Source organism: Corythoichthys intestinalis, chromosome 10 (assembly GCF_030265065.1).
Source record: "Corythoichthys intestinalis isolate RoL2023-P3 chromosome 10, ASM3026506v1, whole genome shotgun sequence".
Classification (NCBI taxonomy): Eukaryota; Metazoa; Chordata; class Actinopteri; order Syngnathiformes; family Syngnathidae; genus Corythoichthys; species Corythoichthys intestinalis.
In genome coordinates this window covers 29,691,147-29,712,969 of record NC_080404.1, presented here as the reverse complement: position 1 = coordinate 29,712,969, position 21,823 = coordinate 29,691,147, and the positions used below count along the sequence as shown (strand labels likewise).

General features: G+C 39.2%; 1 protein-coding gene across 1 annotated transcript in view; it reads right to left on the bottom strand.

Moving 5' to 3' along the window:
- Nucleotides 1–21,823, bottom strand: part of ryr2b (ryanodine receptor 2b (cardiac)) — a 146,861-nt gene that overhangs the window by 59,161 nt on the left and 65,877 nt on the right. Inside the window, exons 49-62 of the mRNA XM_057847869.1 lie at nt 20,527–20,647; nt 20,269–20,438; nt 16,757–16,977; nt 15,455–15,545; nt 15,236–15,376; nt 14,151–14,302; nt 12,264–12,342; nt 12,061–12,150; nt 11,735–11,872; nt 11,405–11,482; nt 11,242–11,317; nt 2,975–3,098; nt 674–792; nt 166–242 (exon numbers count right to left, since the gene is read on the bottom strand). Of these exons, the coding sequence (XP_057703852.1) occupies nt 166–242; nt 674–792; nt 2,975–3,098; nt 11,242–11,317; nt 11,405–11,482; nt 11,735–11,872; nt 12,061–12,150; nt 12,264–12,342; nt 14,151–14,302; nt 15,236–15,376; nt 15,455–15,545; nt 16,757–16,977; nt 20,269–20,438; nt 20,527–20,647 (1,677 nt within the window). The remainder of the gene's footprint in view (nt 1–165; nt 243–673; nt 793–2,974; nt 3,099–11,241; nt 11,318–11,404; nt 11,483–11,734; nt 11,873–12,060; nt 12,151–12,263; nt 12,343–14,150; nt 14,303–15,235; nt 15,377–15,454; nt 15,546–16,756; nt 16,978–20,268; nt 20,439–20,526; nt 20,648–21,823) is intronic.

Below are 21,823 nucleotides of genomic sequence, written 5' to 3'. Positions count from 1 at the left end.
GGTTACCCATAGCAACCATTTAACAAAACTCCTTAAATTATATAATTAAACATTCTGACTAGACTGTAAGTGTCAAGGGTCAGGATTCAATTTTTTCCCCCCATTATTTTTAGACAGTGGAAATGGGTCAGTTTTGATATATAATGTATATGATAACACGCAAACCTTAAGGAAGAACTGAACAGAATGTTGCTGTGACACTCTATCTCCTTTAGAGGTCTGTCCTCTGGCTTGCATCACCGCTGGAAAAAAAGGATATATATTTGCAATACTAAAAAAAAAGACAAAGGAAGTGACATTTTGACAAAAGAAACTCATTTTCTGTCCTTTTCTGAACAAAGTAAGGATTCATCAAATTGAATTGAGCCCAGAGTAGCTCACACACTGTGGAAATGTTAATGCACCCAATTCAGTATCACATGTTAAAAAAAATATGAATAATGACACATTACATCAGGTTTATGCTGTTGTGTCATCATACTCTGCTCATGCAGAGTGATATTTTTGGAGTGCGCAACAGCAACATAAACGGAATTTTAACAGGTCGGAAAATGTCAAAGGCTATTAGTAACCTACACTAGCTCAGTAGTAAAGTAAAAACTACAATATTTACATGTAAAAACTCCCACAGTATAGAATTGGTCAATGTATTTTTTTGAATGAAATTTGTTACCTAGCTCCAACATGTGCTCCTGAGCCTCTTCTGTGTAAGAGAGCAACCGCTGGAGTAGGGTATGGCCAAAGCAGTTGGCTGTAGCTGGAAAATCCAGATCTGCCTTTTTGCGATCCCTGCTGGGAAAAGACATATAAATAAAGCTATCGGCAGGAACAACCAATCACACAGGCCGTGTTTTTCCAGGATAATTATCAATTGACGATCTAACGGTGACACCAGGCTCCACCAACGATAAAAATCTGCATTGCTTTGGGGATCATTTTGGCAAATTACTTGGAATTCGATCACAATGGCTGCCTCAATCCAAAATGAACGTTTTCACTGGTCTACAAAATTTTGAAAAATATCTGCTTCAAAGATAAAAATGGCTAAATTGCAGTTGTTGAAATTGATTTGGAAATAAAAGATTTAAGTGCTAGTTGGCTAATGTTTTCAATATATTTATATTTAAGTTTGAATACAAAGATACATTGGTGTAACTAAATATAGTGGGGCAAATAAGTATTTAGTCAACCACTAATTGTGCAAGTTCTCCCACTTGAAAATATTAGAGAGGCCTGTAATTGTCAACATGGGTAAACCTCAACAATGAGATACAGAATGAAAAAAAACAAACAGAAAATCAAATTGTTTGATTTTTAAAGAATTTATTTGCAAATCATGGTGAAAAATAAGTATTTCGTCAATACCAAAAGTTCATCTCAATACTTTGTTATGTACCCTTTGTTGGCAATAACGGAGGCCAAACGTTTTCTGTAACTCTTCCCAAGCTTTTCACACACTGTTGCTGGTATTTTGGCCCATTCCTCCATGCAGATCTCTTCTAGAGCAGTGATGTTTTGGGGCTGTCATTGGGCAACACGGACTTTCAACTCTTCACAGATTTTCTATGGGGTTGAGATCTGGAGACTGGCTAGGCCACTCAAGGACGCTGAAAGACCCAGCCACGTGTCATCTTCAATGCCCTTGCTGATGGAAGGAGATTTTCACTCAAAATCTCTGGATACGTGCCCCATTCATTCTTTCCTTTACACAGATCAGTCGTCCTGGTCCCTTTGCAGAAAAACTGCCCCAAAGCATGATGTTTCCCCCCCATGCTTCACAGTTGGTATGGTGTTCTTCGGATGCAATTCAGGATTCTGTCTCCTACACTAGAACCTGTGTTTCTACCAAAAAGTTCTATTTTCGTTTCAACTGACCATAACACTTTCTCCCAGTCCTCTTCTGGATAATCCAAATGCTCTCTAGTGAACCGTAAACAGGCCTGGACGTGTACTGGCTTCAGCAGGGGGACATGTCTGGCAGTGCAGGATTTGAGTCCCTGGCGGCACATTGTGTTACTGATAGTAGCCTTTGTTACTGTGGTCCCAGCTCTCTGTAGGTCATTCACTAGGTCCCCTGTGTTGCTCTGGGATTTTTGCTCACCGTTCTTGCTATCATTTTGACACCACGGGGTGAGATCTTGCATGGAGGATCGAGGGAGATTATCAGTGGTCTTGTATGTCTTCCATTTTCTAATAATTGCTCCCACAGTTGATTTCTTTACACCAAGTGTTTTACCTATTGCAGATTCAGTCTTCCCAGCCTGTTGCAGGTCTACAATTTTGTCTCTGGTGTCCTTCGACAGCTCTTTGGTCTTGGCAATAGTGGAGTTTGGAGTGTGACTGATTGAGTTTGTGGACAGGTGTCTTTTATACTGATAGTGAGTTAAAACAGGTGCCATTATTACAGGTAACAAGTGGAGCCTCGTTAGACCTCGTTAGAAGACGTTAGACCTCTTTGACAGCCAGAAATCTTGCTCGTTTGTAGGTGACCAAATACTTATTTTCCACTCTAATTTGGAAATAAATTCTTTAAAAATCAAACATTGTGATTTTATGTGTTTTTTTCCACATTCTGTCTCTCATGGTTGAGGTTTACCCATGTTGACAATTACAGGCCTCTCTAATCTTTTCAAGTAGGTGAACTTGCACAAGTAGGTGAACTTGCACAATTGGTGGTTGACTAAATACTTATTTGCCCCACTGTATATCAGTTTTACAAGTTGCTACATTTCACATGAGACCGATACGTCAGTGTGTGCCACCGCTTATGAAATATGTCAATATTAGTGCATTTCGTCCACTTCCAAAACCAGGATTTTTGCATTTTTTTTACTCCATCTTAAAAAGCTTCTAAAAATGCAGATGTTGAGAGATGCTGTCACCACGCTGAAAAAGTAATGAGGACCATCTCATTCATATTCCGCTCCAAATGCAGGAATTTGCTTTCGCAGCCGTGAGCTGATGCTGGCCTCACCTCCACACTGTGTACCCGTTGAGCTGAAGAAACTTGAGCACATCCTGGGCTCTCTGTCGGAATTTGCTCTTTTCTTTCGCAGTCAGGTTGTCATAGGGCACAAGGAGTGTGTGCCCGCATCCCCCTGAGGAGACAGTAGGGTCAAAAAACAACACAATTAGTGAGAAACTCTACTCCACCTTGGTCTGACCATATAAATTGAACTGCAGATTTTTTGTTCACTTCCACACCTGCTTCAGATGAGGTAGGAATGCAATATAAATTCAGTTTGACTGGTATTTCTTGCTGTGACCTTTTAGAAAATAGGATGTGCCCTTCCCTGCTAATCAATCTTTCTTTTCTCTTTGGGAAACCTTTGCCACACCACTTCTAAGTTATTGCCAGCAATGATACAGTTTTTTTTATTTCTTATTTCCACTGAAACAACCCAAAACGTTTTAAGACATGTACATGAAAATTGATTTTAAATTGCTATAAACTGTATGAATCTCTGTAGTAACAAATTTAAACATAATTTGGCTTAGTGATTAAATTGTGCACACACAAATATTTGTAATCTGCATGGGTGCTCATTTAATGGGACCAAAGGTTAAATGAGCTAATGGCGGATTTCTGCACGCGCTAATCATGGAGTTTGGAAATGCAGGGGTGAACAAACCCCACTGAAGAGGGATTCCACAGAAATCTCCATACACCACAAAAAGTCACCAAATTTGGTGCTCATTGCCTTTTTTTATAGACATTTCTGGGGTTGGGAAAGTCAGTACTTTCAATGGCAACATTGAATCAGACTTCATCGCATACCCTCCTCGCTCTGCCTGAGTCATCATGATAACTAAAGCTAGTATATTTGGTATTTCAATGTGACATCACCACCCCCAAAAATGGGGTGATCTGATCTGATAAGACCAGTGAATTTAAGCATACTAACATTTTTTGTCCTTTTTTTTATCATTTAGACTGTAGAGAAGCAGATAACTTTTATAAAGGATGCCTGGGAACTTAGATAAGGGCTTTGGCGGGCAGTATGTTCCATTAAAGTAATTAGAGTTCGTTTTCCAACGCGCAAGGCCCTGATTTTTAAAGTTCTTTTTAAATAACTAAACAGCCAATTTTGTCATTCTAAATGTTTTGGTGCAGCAGTACAATATAATTTTAGCTACCTCTTTAGGTTTTGTTTTTTTCATTCAATGAAAGGTTGGCAGTGTTTATGGGAAATCAAATGGTTGGCATTGTGCAGGTGTTGTATTGTGTGAATGAATCTGCTACCTGATAGAGCTGATAAAGTCAAATTTCTATGTAACACAAGCGATACTATCGGACGCAAGGAGGGACATTCATGCAACATAAGGTAATAGCTGTCAATCAAATTCAGTCAATATTTTATTTTTTCCATGCAATGCAGTTTTGCCATTAAATTTAAACGATTATTTCATTTCAACTCTTTGAATACATGAGACAGCATCAGAAATAGAGCCAAGAATGAAGGAACAACACAGGACTCTTCCCATTACAATGATAGGCTGTATCCTTCACTCCCCCCCTCCCCCAATGTGTCAAGCGACAGAAAGATGTGCAGCAATAAAGCATTGTCCGCAGACAAACAGTAGCTATTATACCGAGTAAAGTAACAAAGTTAATTAAAAAAAAAAAAAAAAAAGAGCTAAATCCATCCATCCATCATCTTCCGCTTGCTCCGGAATCGGGTCGCGGGCGCAGCAGCTTTAACAGGGAAGCCCAGACTTCCCTCTCCCCAGCCGCTTCAACCAGTTCCTCCGGCACGATTCCATGATGTTCCCAGGCCAGCCGAGAGACATAGTCTCTCCAGCGTGTCCTGTGTCGTCCCCAGGGCCTCCCACCAGTGGGACCTCTCCAGGGAGCCGTCCAAGAGGCATCTGAACCAGATGCCCGAGCCACCTCAGTTGGCTCCTCTCAACACCGAGTCCTTCCCGGATGACCGAGCTTCTCACCATATCTCTAAGGGAGAGCTCGGCCCCCTTGCGGAGGAAACTCATTTCGGCCACTTGTATCCGGGATCTTGTTCTTTCGGTCACGACCCACAGTTCATGACCATAGCTGAGAGTAGGAACGAGGCCTGAACGATATTGGAAAAAACCATTGTTGTGAATTTTTGGGGATTTGCGATATATTGTGATCACCGAGAACACAGTGTACAGTGATCCCTCGTTTTTCGCGGTTAGTGGGGACCAGAACCCGCCACGATAAGTGAAAAACTGCAAAGTAACGCACCGCCCCACCCCCCACCCCAATTTTTTTTTTTTTTTTTTTTCTTTTTCTTGTGTATTCATTGTATTTATTTAGATTTAGCACTGGAAAGAAATACATCTAAGACATGCTTTTTCACTTTTTTTCCCCAAAGTATGATTTTAAAAAATGTATATGGCGGAAAACACTCAGGTGACTTGAAGTTCCGCTCTGAGACCCCTAATTTGGCCAACTTTCAAAATGGTCTAATATGCATGTGTGATACATCATTGGAAAGCTTAAAATCTCCGATTTTATGGGGGAAGAAAATTTTTGAACAGGAGGGCCTTTTAAAAAAAAAAAAGTTTTTTAAACAGCAAAACCCTAACTAGAGGTGAGAGCACGCAAGAGCAGTATTACAGACGCCATGACTTTAACGAGATATCGCGTACTTACCTTGTTTCCATCCAAAAACTCCATGTAGCATGTATTACTGAGTGCTAAAACATAGCTGTGATTTGCCACAGCTGGATTTTTGGGGATTTTATGGGTGAAACATGGTAATATAACAAGGTTTGCGATGCAGAAATCAAAGAGTGGTCGAGATTTTCTTTTATATATATTTACCCTTTTCAACATTTTTGTTTCTTTTTTTTGTTTGTTTGGGTCAATCATTTATCATCTAACATATCGGAGAAAATGCGATAGTAACAGAAAAAAATACAATTAAGCGATAGTTAGGAGGTAGATATCCGTGACTTTTTTACAGACGCCGTTTCTTTCATTGTGACATAATTTGTTTAAAAGTTTAAAATATGTGCATGAATAATTTTTTTAAGTCGTTTTTTTTTTTTTTTTTAAAGAAATATGAGACATCAATGAATGATTCCAAAATAAAAACGACAGACATTTTGAATAATAGATATAATTAATTACCTTCGTTTTATGGCTGGGTTGAAACAAAAGCGATTGCGCGACATCTGTAAACGGGGGTTTTCAGGGTAAAACGGACAAATAAAAAAATAGTTTGGGGGCTTAAAGTGCATGTGACATGAAAAAGTATGTTTATTTCATAATACACGCAGTATTTTATGCTCCTGAATGATATGGACCGCTTGGATGTGTGTGGAAGCGATCGCTATATTTATTTAGTTTTTTTAATCCCGCGCCATGAAAATGAGTGACTTCCAGCTTCGGTCTTGCATTGAGGAGGAGGGCGCTGTGACGTGTACGGGTGAAGGTGTCCTCTTCACTAAACAGCCGTACTGTTGTGTATGAGGACTAAGGATTCAGCTGATTTTGCAGATTAATACGTTTATTTTTCGCATCACGCCAGCCAAACGGCTGCAGAAAAATCTTGCTTTATGAGGGAGAGGCGTGTGCGCCTTTTTGGAGTTTCAAAAGGTTCCCATTCACCGTGGATATTGGCCAAGCCCTACTACTGTGGGACTATTGGACTTACGAGGAAGTGAGTAAACATCTTGTTTTGTATTATGTCAAATATTAATACAGCGATTACAAAGTAAACAGTACAAACTTTCTTTAAATAAAGGACTACTTACGTTTGATCATTGATAGGCATGTAAAAAGCTCTCCTCGTGCACATTAGCTGCACGTTAGCTGCACAACAACTGCAGCCGCCCTCCTCCGGGGAACGAACTGTAAATTGCTCTTCGCCGGGTGGTTTGCCGGTCCGCAAAGACAATCGACAACCCAGTCGTCATGTCAAATAATCCGGGCTAGTTATGTGTGATTTTCCACTTCGAAGACTTTGAAACATCACTCGGTTCGGGTTAGCATGTTGGCTAGCTGTCACGCCTCTTGGTTTGTTTACATTCTCTGAACCCGGGGAAGGGAAATGACATATGTCCGATTTAGGTGTCATAAAATATCGTTCGGGATGTGCGACAGTAAAGGTGAAGTTGACAGTTTTGACCATTATGGAGTAATTTTGCCATGTCGTCCTGAATAAGTATATTTTTATTATTTCATATTCCATTTAGCACAAGACTGTTATTTGTCATGAACATGCCATTTATTTAGCAATTGGGGAAAATACTTGGATGAAAAGAATATCCTGTAAAAATATTGAAGTAAAGAGACAGAAACAATGACATTTTGCAGCTCTCTTCATCGTGTTTTCCTCGCTGTGAATAGTTCCCCCTCGACGGGCTGACTGGTCCTTCTCAAGCCATTTATTTAGCTATTGGGGAAAAATACTTGGATAAAAAGAATATCCTGTAAAAATATTGGAGTAGAGAGACTGAAACAATGACATTTTGCGGCTCTCTTCGTCGCGTTTTCCTCATTCTGAATAATTCCCCCTCAATGGGCTGAATAGTAAAACTGATGAGCCCAGTCTCCCGCTGATGTCATCCACCTGCTGGGGACGCTAGAGCCCTATAATGGTAGGCGTGGCTAACCGGCAGATTAAAAGACTAATTTCTCGTCATCTGCGCTTTGCTAAATTGTTGTATATAGTCAAATCGTCTCAAAATATGGTTCTAATTCACATAATAATGCTATCTAAGACTTTTTTTCTCATGTCGTATGCTTTTTAATGCACCATGAATCTGCTATAGCAGCATATAGATACTGTAAATTGTTCTATCAAACACAACAGTTGCTTTGGCCTTAAATACAGCAGTTTCTTATAAGAGGAGTGAAAGAGCAGAAAATGCTTTTTCAGTTTTGTCCGTGTTTTCCGCCATATATATTAGATATTATCATATATTTAAATAAATGGTTTTTAAGCACTTCAAATGTAATAATTATGATGAAGTTTTACACATTACTGTCCCACCGAATCATTTTTAAACAAGAATAAAGTACTGTAGTAGAAAAATGCTTGGCTTTATTAAATGCTTCTGTTTACCTAACTTGGCTCTAAATCCTGGAGTGACATGTAGAAATTACAAACTCCTCAAGATCACTTCAAGCGTTTATTGCCACAACATAACATGTCCAGCTGCCTTGAATGTCTCGACACACAAACGTTCATTCCAGCGCGCTTCCATGCGCAGCAACTATTCAACAAGTTAAACGATGATTGACGTATGAGGCGCATGTGAAGTCGGCTTTTCTGGGAAGATCAAAGACAACCATCTGTCCACATCGTTAACTTTAATAAGCGAATGCCACAGTGACTTAGGAACAAAGAGCTGGGAGAGGGAGGGAGGGATGCTGTGCGAGCGCATGAAGTTTGTGGGATAAAAAAAAACAACAAAAAAACTATCGCACGTCCTTGCGATGGGACTATTGCGCATGTGCACATTGCGATGGCGAAGTTTAAACGATATGTCGGTCAGGCTTAGTAGGAACATAAATTGACCGGTAAATAGAGAGCTTCGCCTTTTGGCTCAGCTCCCTCTTCACCACGACGGACCGATGCAGAGTCCGCATCACTGCAGATCCGCCTGTCAATCTCTCGTTCCATTTTTCCATCACTCGTGAAAAAGACCCCGAGATACTTGAACTCCTCCACTTGGGGAAGGACTTCATCCCTGACCCGGAGAGGGCATTCCCCCTTTTACCGACTGAGGACTATAGTCTCGGATTTAGAGGTGCTGATTCTCTTCCCGACCGCTTCACAGTCGGCTGCGAACTGATCCAGTGAGAGCGCAAAGTCACGGCCTGATGAAGCCAACACCACCACATTCCCCGCAAAAAGCAGCAATGCAATATTGAGGCCACCAAACCGGACCCCCTCAGTGCCTCAGCTGCGCCTAGATATTCTGTCCATAAAGGTGATGAACAGAACCAGTGACATAGGGCAGCCTTGGCGCAGTCCAAGGCTGCGTTCCAATCACGGTTAGAGTTGCCCTCGCTCACTTGCCCTAAGCACTTGCTATGACGTCACACGGAGGCCACTTGGAGGGCGAAGGGAAAGTGGGCAGAGGGGGAACGAAAATGGAACACACATGCCCTCGTTCACTCACAGGCAAGAAAATCACGGAACAACCACAAGGTGCTGGAGTAGCGCTATACTGCCTATTCCAAATACAGTGGCGCCTCCAGAAATTCTTCATAGGGGTGGCCAAATGGGGCCATTTAAAACCTTGGGGTGGCACACCAAAAAATAAAAGCCATAATTTCATCTTTTTGCTGTGTTGTAGTAATAAACAGGTCAGTAGAAAACTGTCAAAGACTTCAGGACACGCCTACTGATATACTTTGGTTGGTTGTGTTATATTGTATTTTGTATACTATTATATTCTGTTAATGTAAATGTCCTGTCAACATTTTGATTTCTGCAGCTACTACAATCGGACATTATACTGGTGAGTTGGGTCGCCAACAAATTCATTGGGGGGAGCCTTGGCCAGGCCTGGCCACCCCCTGGTGGCAGCATTGTTCCAAATCACACAAAATATACGGCAACTCATGTCAATAAAATGGAGACGTATTCCGCGCTTGATGGCAATACGTTGGTACCTGGGAATTAGCAGAATTATTAGTTTTGTATGAAATTGTATTTGGGCAATTCATTATGTATTTGTTTATTTGCCTATACTTTATAATTTGTAGACAGATTTGTTGTTTAAATACATTTAACCTGTTTGAAGTTTAGTTTCCCTCCCAACGCCATTTTATAGACAGACCATTCCTTTCATTAATAGCAAAACGGAAAAGGCAAGTGAAATAGAAACATCAATGACAAAAATTGTCAGTTTTTTCCCTTTTCTTTGTTGACATAAGTGAAGGTCAATAAAAAAGTTACTTTTATTTTGTTAATTTATTTCTCTTTATTTATTCATGTGTTTTTTATTTTGGCACTCCTGTGATTCCATATATCCTGCTATAACTGCCACACACAGTCTATTTTTTTTTTTTTTTTTTTTAAACTTAATAACAATGATGAATTTTACAATTCAAAAGGCAGTTTGTTATAACATTCAAACAGCGTGATGACTCCTCCATTCATTTTACATGATGAATTTTACAATTCAAAAGGCAGTTTGTTATAACATTCAAACAGCGTGATGACTCCTCCATTCATTTTCTGCTTCTCTGGTTGTAAATAGACATCAGCCAATGGTATTTGAACTTCATTATCACCACCGCATGGACATATTTTCCGTGCAGCACTGCAATGCATTGTGGGATATAGGGAGCTCCGGAGTGACCATCGTTTTTCACTCGATCACTGAGCCCTCTGAGGGTCCATCTCACCAAGTTCACTTCGCTGTTTTGGGAATTGAAACGGCCCTTAAGATGGCGGCGGGGATTCCCATGGGGGGCGGTGGCTAGGGCAAGTAAGCGAGCGCTTATTTAAACCACGATTGAAACGCAGCCCAACTCTCACTGGAAACGGATTCGATTTACAACCGCCTACACGGACCAAACTCTGACACCGGTCATACAGGAACTGGAAAAAAAGAGCGGAGTGTCCCTGCAAATTAAAGCTACACATTAATACATTAATCTATCTTTGCAACAAACAAAAAAAGACTTTGAACAAAGTTCGTACTTCGGCTTATTAAAAGGAAGGATTTTGATGTTGGGTGTTTTATTTCAGCAGATTGAACTCGGACTGCCTGCTGCTCCCCAGTCGTACAGAGATATCTTTCAAGTTCTACTACTGGAGAACCAGCACTCGCCTTGAGGAAAATGCTGAAATGATTCAGAAATACTTCCCAAATTGCCCAGGGGACCTCAACTTAGTTACTTAACTGTGGCCAGTACACTTGGAACATTTCACACAATCAAAGGTCATTTGCATTTACGCAGAAAGCAACAGCATGGTTCCCTCGTGGTTAGTACTTCACAGTTTTGGGGTTTGGCTGTCCGTTTAAGACAAAATTGTCCAATTCAGCTGGGATAGGCTCCTTTGTGACTATGACTCATAAGGACAAGCTTTATTTAAAAAAATAAATCATCTCTGTCATCTCTTCTATTCAGGATTAGTACAGTATTATTTTATATTTACATTTTCAAAGTTTGTTCAAGTCTAACTGCTTTTCTGTTTGGGTAAACATTTCAAATTCAGGAGCATAAAAATGAGGATACATTTTTTTAAACATGATGAGAAATTGCCCAGAGATAATCATTGTACGAAGTACCTTTGTTCTCTTGCTGTAATTTTTTCTTCTGAGCCCAGGAATTGTGGTAGTTTTCAGACAATTTTTCAGCCATAGCCTTAGGACAAAGGAGACACGAAACCTCAGTAGATTAGGGGAAAGCCGTTTTCGAGAAAATCGCCATAGAAAAACCATTATTACTCACACACTGATCCCATGATAAAGTGATGTTGCTTGTGTCCAAGGGTTTAGGGCTGAAGGTAGATGCCCCCTCAAAAGACAACTAAGAGCAAGCGCAAAATATGTTAACACGGTGAACCCCGCCATTCACAAAACAGCATGTAACTAATCACCCACCCATGTTGATGCCACTAGATGGAGGCTTGTGAGCACAAAAAAAGCTACTTTTCGAGTAAATAATGGCGCATACCAGCCCCACAAACAAACAAAAAAATCAATTGTGTGAGCTCCAAAACACAAACATATGGAGGTTCACTGTACAATGGCAACTCTAGAGGTTACAAAGTACACACACCTGACCAGACTGTGAGATTTTTCTTGTGAATGTGTGCAGGCCAAACACGTCTCCTTGTTTTGTACGCTCTATGGTCCACCCAAAGGCCAGCATACTTTTTATTGTCTCCTTAATGGCCCAGCGGTAAGCTTCCTTGTCCTGTTAAGACGTGGAAAGACCAGACACGCTTGTGTCAAACTAAAATTTGTCAGGAGGGAAAAGCAAAAGCTTTGCATGCATGGATAGAAGTGCAGTGATTCAAATAAGCAACAACTCTAGAGGCATTTCAATCATTTATATGCAATTGAATTCCTTTGAGTTTTGTTGCCAGCACATCCTAATGATACCTTTTCAGCGAGAGCCCTGTAGGGCTTGAGGAGCGGGTGAACCTTGCTGTTCTCACATAGCTGCTCACCATGAACCCAGCCATTGGCAAACTGACAGACAAAACAACAGTTGCGAAATAAATTAGTGCATGCCCTTGCGGACATTGCCGTTAATGCACAATGTGAATTGTCAAGTAGTGGACACAGAAGGTTTAGACTTCTACCTTGTCTAGCGACCATTTCTCATGAGTATGTTCGGCATATTTATTCACGACAAACTCCAACTTTTCTGGCACAGACACGCTGAGGAAATAATCACAATAACATCTATGAATTGAGTCTTAGTGATCAATTTTGTCCTGCTAATGTACAAAATACTACTATTCTGTGGGTGTATATAAATAAAGAACCCTTGTCCATAGACTCCACCATCAGTTGACAAGACAGCTCCCACAGACATTGCGGCATGCCTTCTCATGGGGGGCCAGACGCAGGCAATAGTTAAGTTGGCTTTCACTGTGATAAACTCAAACACACGCTGCGCTTTAACGCTGGATTTAAGTGGAAATAGGACGAATGTTTTACTGCATACAAGCAGGCAGGAGTGTCTCAAGAGTGATTTGGTCGAGGATTTAAGGTAAATATTATATTTTTCGCACCATTCATGCACTTTGAAATGTTGTGATTATAATAAAATTAATAGAAAAAAGAATGATAACTGCCCGTTTTTTTTTCTTTTAGGGTATAGGGTACTCTAGGGTAACCCTAGAGTATTTTGTGTTCATATATATATAGAAATTCAGTGATTTAAGCATTTATTTACAAGAATTTTCAACTTAAAAAGCTTTTTATTTTGTGACGGCCGCCATGTTGGATTTTGTATCTCTACACGATAGTGGAATTCAGCCTAAATGAATTGTGATTGTATATAGAAAAATGCAAATTCTGCTTTTGTTTAGTAAAATTAAGATGGCTCTGAATTAGGGCTGTCAAAATTATCTTGTTTACGGGCGGTAATTAATTTTTTTAATTAATCACGTTAAAATATTTGACGCATTTAACGCACATGCCCTGCTCAAACAGATTAAAATGACAGCACAGTGTAATGTCCACTTGTTACTTGTGTTTTTTGGTGTTTTGTCGCTCTCTGCTGGCCCTTGGGTGCGACTGATTTTATGGGTTTCAGCACCATGAATGAGCATTGTGTAATTATTGACATCAACAATGGCGAGCAACTAGTTTATTTTTTGATTGAAAATTTTACAAATTTTATTAAAATGAAAACATTAAGAGGGGTTTTAACATAAAATTTCTATAACTTGTACTAACATTTATCTTTTAAGAACTACAAGTCTTTCTATCCATGGATCGCTTTAACAGAATGTTAATAATGTTAATGCCATCTTGTTGATTTATTGTTATAATAAACAAATACAGTACTTATGTATCGTATGTTGAATGTATATATCCGTCTTGTGTTGTATCTTTCCATTCCAACAATAATTTACAGAAAAATATGGCATATTTTATAGATGGTTTGAATTGTGATTAATTACGATTAATTAATTTTTAAGCTGTAATTAACTCCATTAAAAATTTTGTTTGACAGCCCTACTCTGAATGCTTTCCTCAAGTACTAAGTGTCTGATGTGAAAATTGAGTGATTTATTAGCTGTTGAAAACTTGCACTAAATTGGAAAAAAAAAAAAATCTATTTTGGACAAAAACTTACACTGATAAGTTAAATACTGCTATTGATCCTTAAAAGATAGATGATTATCTCTGCATTTGGTGATTAATGTGCATCTAGCGTAACATTTGAGAATTTTATAGTCATTTTAAGTTTTGTTATACTTGTACAGAAAAATAATTAATCGGGATTTTATTGGGGAACGACTTTGAATTTTTTTATGTCGCTGCTCATGGAAACTCATATACTAGTATAGTATGCGTAAGGGAGGTGCCTGTTTTGGTTTCAGGCCGCTAGCGGCTTTGGTTTTGAGAATATTTGAATTTTAAGTTTTTGAAAATAGGCCCCCTAAGGATCGGCCCCGAGCCCCGTGTCCTGTCAACTGATAGTGAAGTCTATGCCTTGTCAGCTTCTTACACACTTTGAGGTTTCAACAGGTTGTGGATCAAAGTTTCCTTCAGTGTTTTTGTCCATTTGGGATAAGCAGTGTGGGTCCAACAGGTCGGGAGGAAGAGCCTCTGCCATTGCACCGAGGCACTGGACACACAGTTTGAATAACTCTGGCTCATAGTGCTGCAGAGAAAACACACACACAAATGTGTAGCCATACAGCTCATATTAAATGGCTCATTAGCCATATACAGTACAGAAGAAAATGGTATTACATGGGTGCTTTTAACAGACGAAAGAGAATGCGTTAATAATTCAAACTAGGTTTATGGACAATTAAAAATCATAATGAACCTTATTTTTCATAATGTGTCAGATTTATGGTATGCAAGCCAACCCCGTGTTTCCCATTAGAGCCTATGATTGTAAACATAATGTACTTTTTACTGAAGCAAAAAGATAAATTCCTGCAGCAAGAGAGGAGCAATGAAGAGTATGCAATATCTTATTTACTGTATAAACAAACCAGAAACAATGCATTACATTGATAATAAACCCTAGTTTACAGGTGCATAACTTGTTTGAGTAGTTTATTTCAAAAGGTGAGGAGCTCACATTAGATTATTTAAATGCACACAGAGTGAAATATGATGTAATATTGATCAACGTGATAGTTTACCGCTAGAGTAACGCAAAATTCAGAAACAGCCAAAATGATTTTGAATATAAACAGTTGGGTAAGAATTAGCTTTCTGGAAAGTTCAAAGTACATCTTCTCCTGAATTTAATCTGTCTGAGCTTCACTTTCTGAATTGAATTGCTGAAATAAAGGAACCTTTTAGCATTACATACACTGCATGAAGAAACAAGTTGTGAGGCATCAGCAATAAAATAGCAGGGAATGTTATTTTTAGTAGTACAGGTAGTTCTCTCAAGACACCTCGACACGATTTCTTGAAGCCGTTTGATGTGAGGCAGATTTTGGAGAGGAATGTTCTCATGAAATCCATTCTTTGATGTTTCAATGTTGTGAAAGAATCAGCTAAGAGAATATTGAGAGGGTCTTGGGAGCCCTCAAGTCAAATATCATTTGGATGAGTAGTGTTTTGTCTTTACCTTTTTGGCCAAAGCCTTAAACACACCCCAGAACAGCTTCATGGATAAGTCTAGCTCCTCTTCAGAGGCCAGCATCTGGTTCCCCTGCCCACCAGTTAAAGAGTAGTACTTCCATCTCTGCTCATAATGACTGGTCAAGAGCTAGTGTGCGTAAACCATTAAGTGATCATGAATAATACATTTTCAAATGAATTTTAAAATTGTGTTTTTTGCGGTTACCTTTATTGGTATCTTGTTTTGGTCTGTTAAAGTGGGAATATCAAATGCTAGACGTCGAAGAAGAGGCTGCATCATGGCTGGGTGCAGTTTACTGAGGAAAAAGCAATTCACAGGTAACCTTGTTCTGCATACAATTTTCAAATGACTAATGCAATGTATGGATTAGTAGAAAAACAGTATAGAACTATGTGGAAATTGTATAACCAAAAACGCATGGCTAGGCCAATTCTGTAGCTTTTCCTGTAAAAAAAAAAAAAAAGAAAAAACAACAACAACAACAAAACAGTAAAATATGTAGAAATAGTTCATTTTAAGAGTAAATATAGCGCAATTGTTGATTTAACAACATTTATTATTGATTTAATGAAATCCAAATCAGGCGGCCGTTGCGCAGTAGGTAGCTGGAGTTGTCCTTGAACCGAAGGGTCAGTAGTTCAAATCCTGGCAAAGTGCCCTTGGGCAAGGCACTGAGCCCTAGTTTGCCCCCAATCGGTTGACAGCGCCTTGCATGTTAGCACCATTGGTGTGTGATTGTGTTCGTGAAAGGGTAAATGTGTGCTAATGTAAAGTGCTTTGGGCATGGTAACCGTGTAGATAAATGCGCTATATAAGTACTGTCCATTTACCATTAGATTTTTTTAATGTTTTAATTTAAATAGTTGATAAGCAAACAACTAAACTGCGAAAATATTTAATGTATTTTTTTTAATTATTAAATCGAGTAATATACTATAATTATTATTTTGATTATAATTGTTTGTTATTTAGTCAGTATATGTTGATGCAACACATTTTACTAGAATGGGCAGTATGTTTAAAGAATGTGGTTGAAATAAACAAAAAATTAAAAATATCTGACAAACAAGAAACTTGTGAGACAAACCAAAGATAAACAAAAAAAAAACAGTTTATGATTTTACCAATTATTATACTTGACCATTACAACGTTTCTGAGCAAATGTGGTCAACTACACTGTAGTTACTGCACCATATCAACTAGGCATGATGAATCACTACTAAATGACTGATCATATAATTAGAGAATGAGAAATCTAATTAAGACTTGTCATTAGCAAAATGTAGATCAAATGTATGAAACGGTAATTAGAAAATGATATCCGAATCATGGCAAAATGTTCATGCATTACAAACAATGATGAAGAAGCAAAGAGGAAGAGCAGATTGTTGTCATTTGGAGTTTGCTGCTTGGTATAATGATTTTCCACCCCGCCTTACACGCCCTTCCCTCACACACACACAAAACACAAGTGCACCAAGAATCCTAATACAAGAACATTGTACCTGCAAACAGCCAACAAACAAGCCTCCGTTGTCTCCCTCTGGGCCTTGGTTAAGCTTGACGCCCTGGAAAGGCTGTAGATAGCCTGGATAAGAGAATCCATTAGTGCTGCATGGTCCTCCAAACCAACAAAGAGAGATGAACATTTGGTGATCAGCGGAAGCACAGCAGAGCACAGGTATCTGTTCAGGGCCAAAGCCATATCAGTGGATCCAAAATCATCCTGCGATGAAAAAGTCAAATTAACTACAGCGACAGAAGGAAATTGAATCAGAAAGCACTCATTCATACATATAATCTCCAATATTAAGTCATGCAGGACTAAGTACACATGGATATGTACACGCAATCTGTTACTTTTCTGCTTTTCAACTACAGTGGTACCTCTACATAAGAAATTAATTAGTTACAGGACCTTGTTTGTAAATCAAAATGGTCATAGATTATAATAGATTAAAATGTAATTAATTTGTTCCAGAGCCCGAAAACCTACCCTAAATCCTTAATAAATACCGCTGGTACTATTGCAAATAGCAATCACACAAAGCAAAACAAATAAATTATGAATAAAAATGGGAATAATAAAATGATAACAGTAATAATAATAATAATAATAATAATAACTACAGCATAATAATATAATGACTCGGTTTCTAATGCGGCGGATGTTTTGCATAGTGTACCTGAACGCACCGCGTGGCTGACTTGACAGAGTGAGAGAGTGACTTTACTTTCACTTCATTCAGCTGCAGCAGACAGTAGGCATGTTGTGTTGCACAAGTTCTGAAATAACTGATTAAAAACCTGATGAAGCTGGTGACTTTCTGGCGATGTTACAATAATAATAATTGTCACCTTAATTTATAAAGACTGGCGAACGGAGGAGAACCGTCGAGATTGTAGACATTTTATGGCCATATTGTCAAGCCAGTTCACGGAGGCGCCTACCAAGCTCATAGGCTACGTTCATACTACTGGTCTTAATACATGAATCCGATTTTTTCGTGTTTTTCCGACTCGAGTGAGGCATTAACTTGACGGTCTGAACGTGACAAGTCGCATATAACTGGACCATTTCAAATCCGATCTGGCCCATAGTAAAAGTTTGCTACTCATCTATTGCTTAATCCCATCTCGTGAGACGAATTTGATCATCTCAAATTTATCTCATTCTCTGCTTATTTGTTTCTGAGTTTGTACTCCTAAGGGTACCCTATAGGAGCAAGTGATGAGTTAAAATGAGCAAAGACATCATTGAGACAAAGGAGATTGATTTGAGAAAACCAGTTTTGAGCAATATTTGAGAAGAGAAGTTCTCATAATTGAAAATGGAGTTATACTTGTATACCACCTTTCAGGCACTCAAAGCACTATATCCTCATCTACCTGCTGGTGACGCAGCAATGTAAGGTTCAGTGTCTTGCTCAAGGATACTTAGATGAATTTATCAGGACGCAGAGTTGAACTCACAACCTCTGGGTTGGGGAATGACTTCTCTACCACTAAGCCACGCACGGGCAAAGATGCATTGTATTCACTGAGACATGGCACATCCATGGAAAGCAACTTCAGAAAGAGCGTGCAGCAGCGATGAAGCAAAGTTCTTTTAGTTCATTTAATAATTTACATATTTCTTTGATACTTCAAAAAACACTTCCAAATCGCAGATATGTTGCCTGTGAGCCAGTAGTTTTAGCGAGACATACTGTAGTCAGCTAGTGTGTTGCCTGTTTTGATTACGTCATCAAACAAGAGGACTAAGGTTCTTCACACTATTTTGTGGTAATCTTTTGGTCTTCGAAACCAAAAACCAATGATGCATTTGTAGCGGCAGATAGTTTTTGGTGCCAAATTTTTGGTCACATCTCTAATTTTTACATTGAACAAGATCAACCAAATGAACCAGATTTTATTTAATTATTTGTCCAATTATAATATTTTCTCGGATTTTGGCATGAGATGAATTTAGATGTTACTGGACATGTCAGATCAGACATTACTCTTACAATGAAAGAATAGGAGATCGAATTGAGAAATATTTGTGACTAGCACAATATAGGGTTGCTTGGCGAGATCAATAAATGAGGCAGCTTTGAGGCAAGTTTAAGAAATAAAATACTTTGCTCATCCATATGTTTTACTGAGACATTACTGAGATCGTGACTCCAAGTAAGAAGATAAAATTGAGGCGCATTTGAGATCGACACAAGTACTCATAGTTGTCTCTTGGTGAGATCTTGAAAGGAGACAACTGTGAGACTTATTGAAAAATTGTGCCAGTAGAACTATTCTCAAGACCTTCTCATGTAATGCTCACAATGAGACTTACTTCTCATGAAACAAATTTGAGAAAACTGAGAAAACCACTCTGGTCTCGATTGTTGCTGATTCACTTCTCAGAGGTGTAAATGAGACATGAACAAGATCTCATCTTCAATTTTGCTTTGCTATGGGGGGTCACTTTCATATGTGGTTCAAATCCGATCTGGGCCATATTTTTCCAGAATGTCACGGCGGTCTGGACTGTCAAGTCTCCCAAATCGGAATTCATGCAGCAATTACGTCATCAAAGAGCGAGAGAGACGCTACGGTAGCGGTGCATCTGTGCGTTATTAGCGCCTAGCTTGCATTGAACACTGCTTTTGGGGAAGGGCCGGGCTTGACAACAGTCATAAAAAAATTCAAATGGGTTGAGGATAAGCCTGAGAATGATCGGTTTTCTCTCTGCTCTATATGAGCAATATTTCAACATTGCTTACATGGCCGAGAGCCGGGGCAAAATGCCCGTATGTGTGTGTGACATGCACGGACAGTGCGTGCATGCTCTCGATCCATATAAACTTTGAATATGAGCCTAAACGGGGATTATTTATGTCTGTTATTTGTGTCATCTTGTTGAAAAGCAAAATATGATATCCCTGGAATGACGGATGGCAGCCAGCATGTGTGGTCATTTGTTTTGTTGCTTCTGCTCATGCAGGTCTTCTTGCTCAGCGCGTGTCAGACTGCGAATAAGTGCGCATGCGTAATACTTGAATGGTCTCAATAGACAAAGGCAGTCTGAACGGGTATGCGGAAAAAACTGATATGACAAAAAAATCGGATTTGTGCATTAAAACCTGTAGTATGAACCTAGCCATATTTTTTCTATCATTTCCATCTTCATTTCAATGGTAAGCCACGTTTTCCCTTTTTTTCACCACCTGCACAAACATTCTTGGAACCCATGTTGATTTCTCTCACAAGAAAATCCGCCGTGCGTCCGTCTTGCGGGAAAACAAAGAATCTGCGACGCTGTCAAAAATCGTCGTATTTCAAGCATGTCGTCGGATGTAGAAACAAATGGCGAGTCATATTTTACGTCGGATGTCGAAAAGATCGTGTATCAAAGCGATCGTATGTTGGGGTACCGCTGATAAACATACAAAGTCTAAAAAATAGTGAATGCATCTCTAAAAATTTCACAATTAAAACATTTTAAAATGAAAGAAAAGGTCAAGAAAAGACAGCTCACCGTGTCAAGAGAGACAGCCGTCTGAAGGTCAGACAGAAAACCAACTTGAAGGAGGTGTATGAGAAAACTCTGCTTTTCTATGCCGTATACTCTCTCCACAAACAAAACCATAGCTGCCTTGTGGTCCGGGCAAAACACAGTCGATAACTCTGGCTCAACTACTGCTCCATCTTCAAAAGAATGTCACAGTTTCATGAATTTCAACGCAAGATCAACTTTGAGAATGATTGACAGTCAAGTTTGGCAATCTTACTCGACCTTTTGACAGCGTTGGGGTTTGAAAAGAGATGCTAATGACTCCCTCAAGATCCTGGATGGGAATGAGTGACCTCAGAATGGCCCGTATGCGGATGGCTTCTCCTTTGCCTCTCTGAATCAACTGCATCATTTCAGAAATGACATGAAACATGATGACTTAGTTCAGGTTTACCACAGTAACTCAAAGAGCTTAAGATATTTTAAGAAACGACAAATACTCCAAATGGGCTAATTATTGATTAATTAGCACAGACACATTAAGATTTATTTAATTGTTATTACTTATACTACGATTGGCTGGCATGGCAACTAGTTAAATGTACCCAGAGTCCTGCCCATAATTAGCTGGCATAGGCTTCAGCACCCCACAATCCTTGTAAGGATAACCAGGACAGAAGTGATGACTTATTACTCAAATGTAATTATGATCGTGTGCATATTATTATTATTATACAGTGGTATGAAAGAGTATCTGAACCTTTTGGAATTTCTCACATTTCTGCATAAAATGACCATCAAATGTGATCTGATCTTTGTTAAAATCACACAGATGTAAAAACAGTGTCTCCTTTAGCTAAATTCACCCAAACATTTATAGGTTTCACATTTTAATGAGGATAGTATGCAAACAATGACAGAAGGGGGGAAAATAAGTAAGTGAACCATCACATTTAATATTTTGCCCCCCCCCCCGGCAACAATAACTTCAACCAGACGCTTACTGTAGCTGCAGATCAGTCTGGTACATCGATCAGGACTAATCTTGGCCCATTCTCTGTAGTTCAGTCAGATTCCTGGAAAGTCTGGCATGAATTGCTGTCTTTAGGTCATGCCACAGCAACTCAATGTGGCTCAAGTCTGGACTTTGAATTGGCCACTCCAGAACGTGTATTTTGTTCTTCTAAAACCATTTTGAAGTTGATTTACTTCTGGGTTTTGGATCATTGTCTTGTTGCAGAATCCATCCTCTTTTTAGCCTCAACTGTCTGAGAGACTGCCTTAGGTTTTCCTGCCAAACATCCTGATAAACCTTTGAATTCATTCTTCCATTAATGACTGCAAGTTGCCCAGGCCCTGAGGCAGCAAAACAGCCCCAAATTATGATGCTCCCTCCACCATTCACAGTGGGGATGAGGTGTTGATGTTGGTGAGCTGTTTCATTTCTCCTCCATACATGACGTTGGGTGTTACTACCAAACAATTAGACTTTGGTTTCATCAGTCCACAAAATATTTTGCCAAAACTTTCGTGGAGTGTCCAAGTGCCTTTTTGCGAACATTAAATGAGCAACGATGTT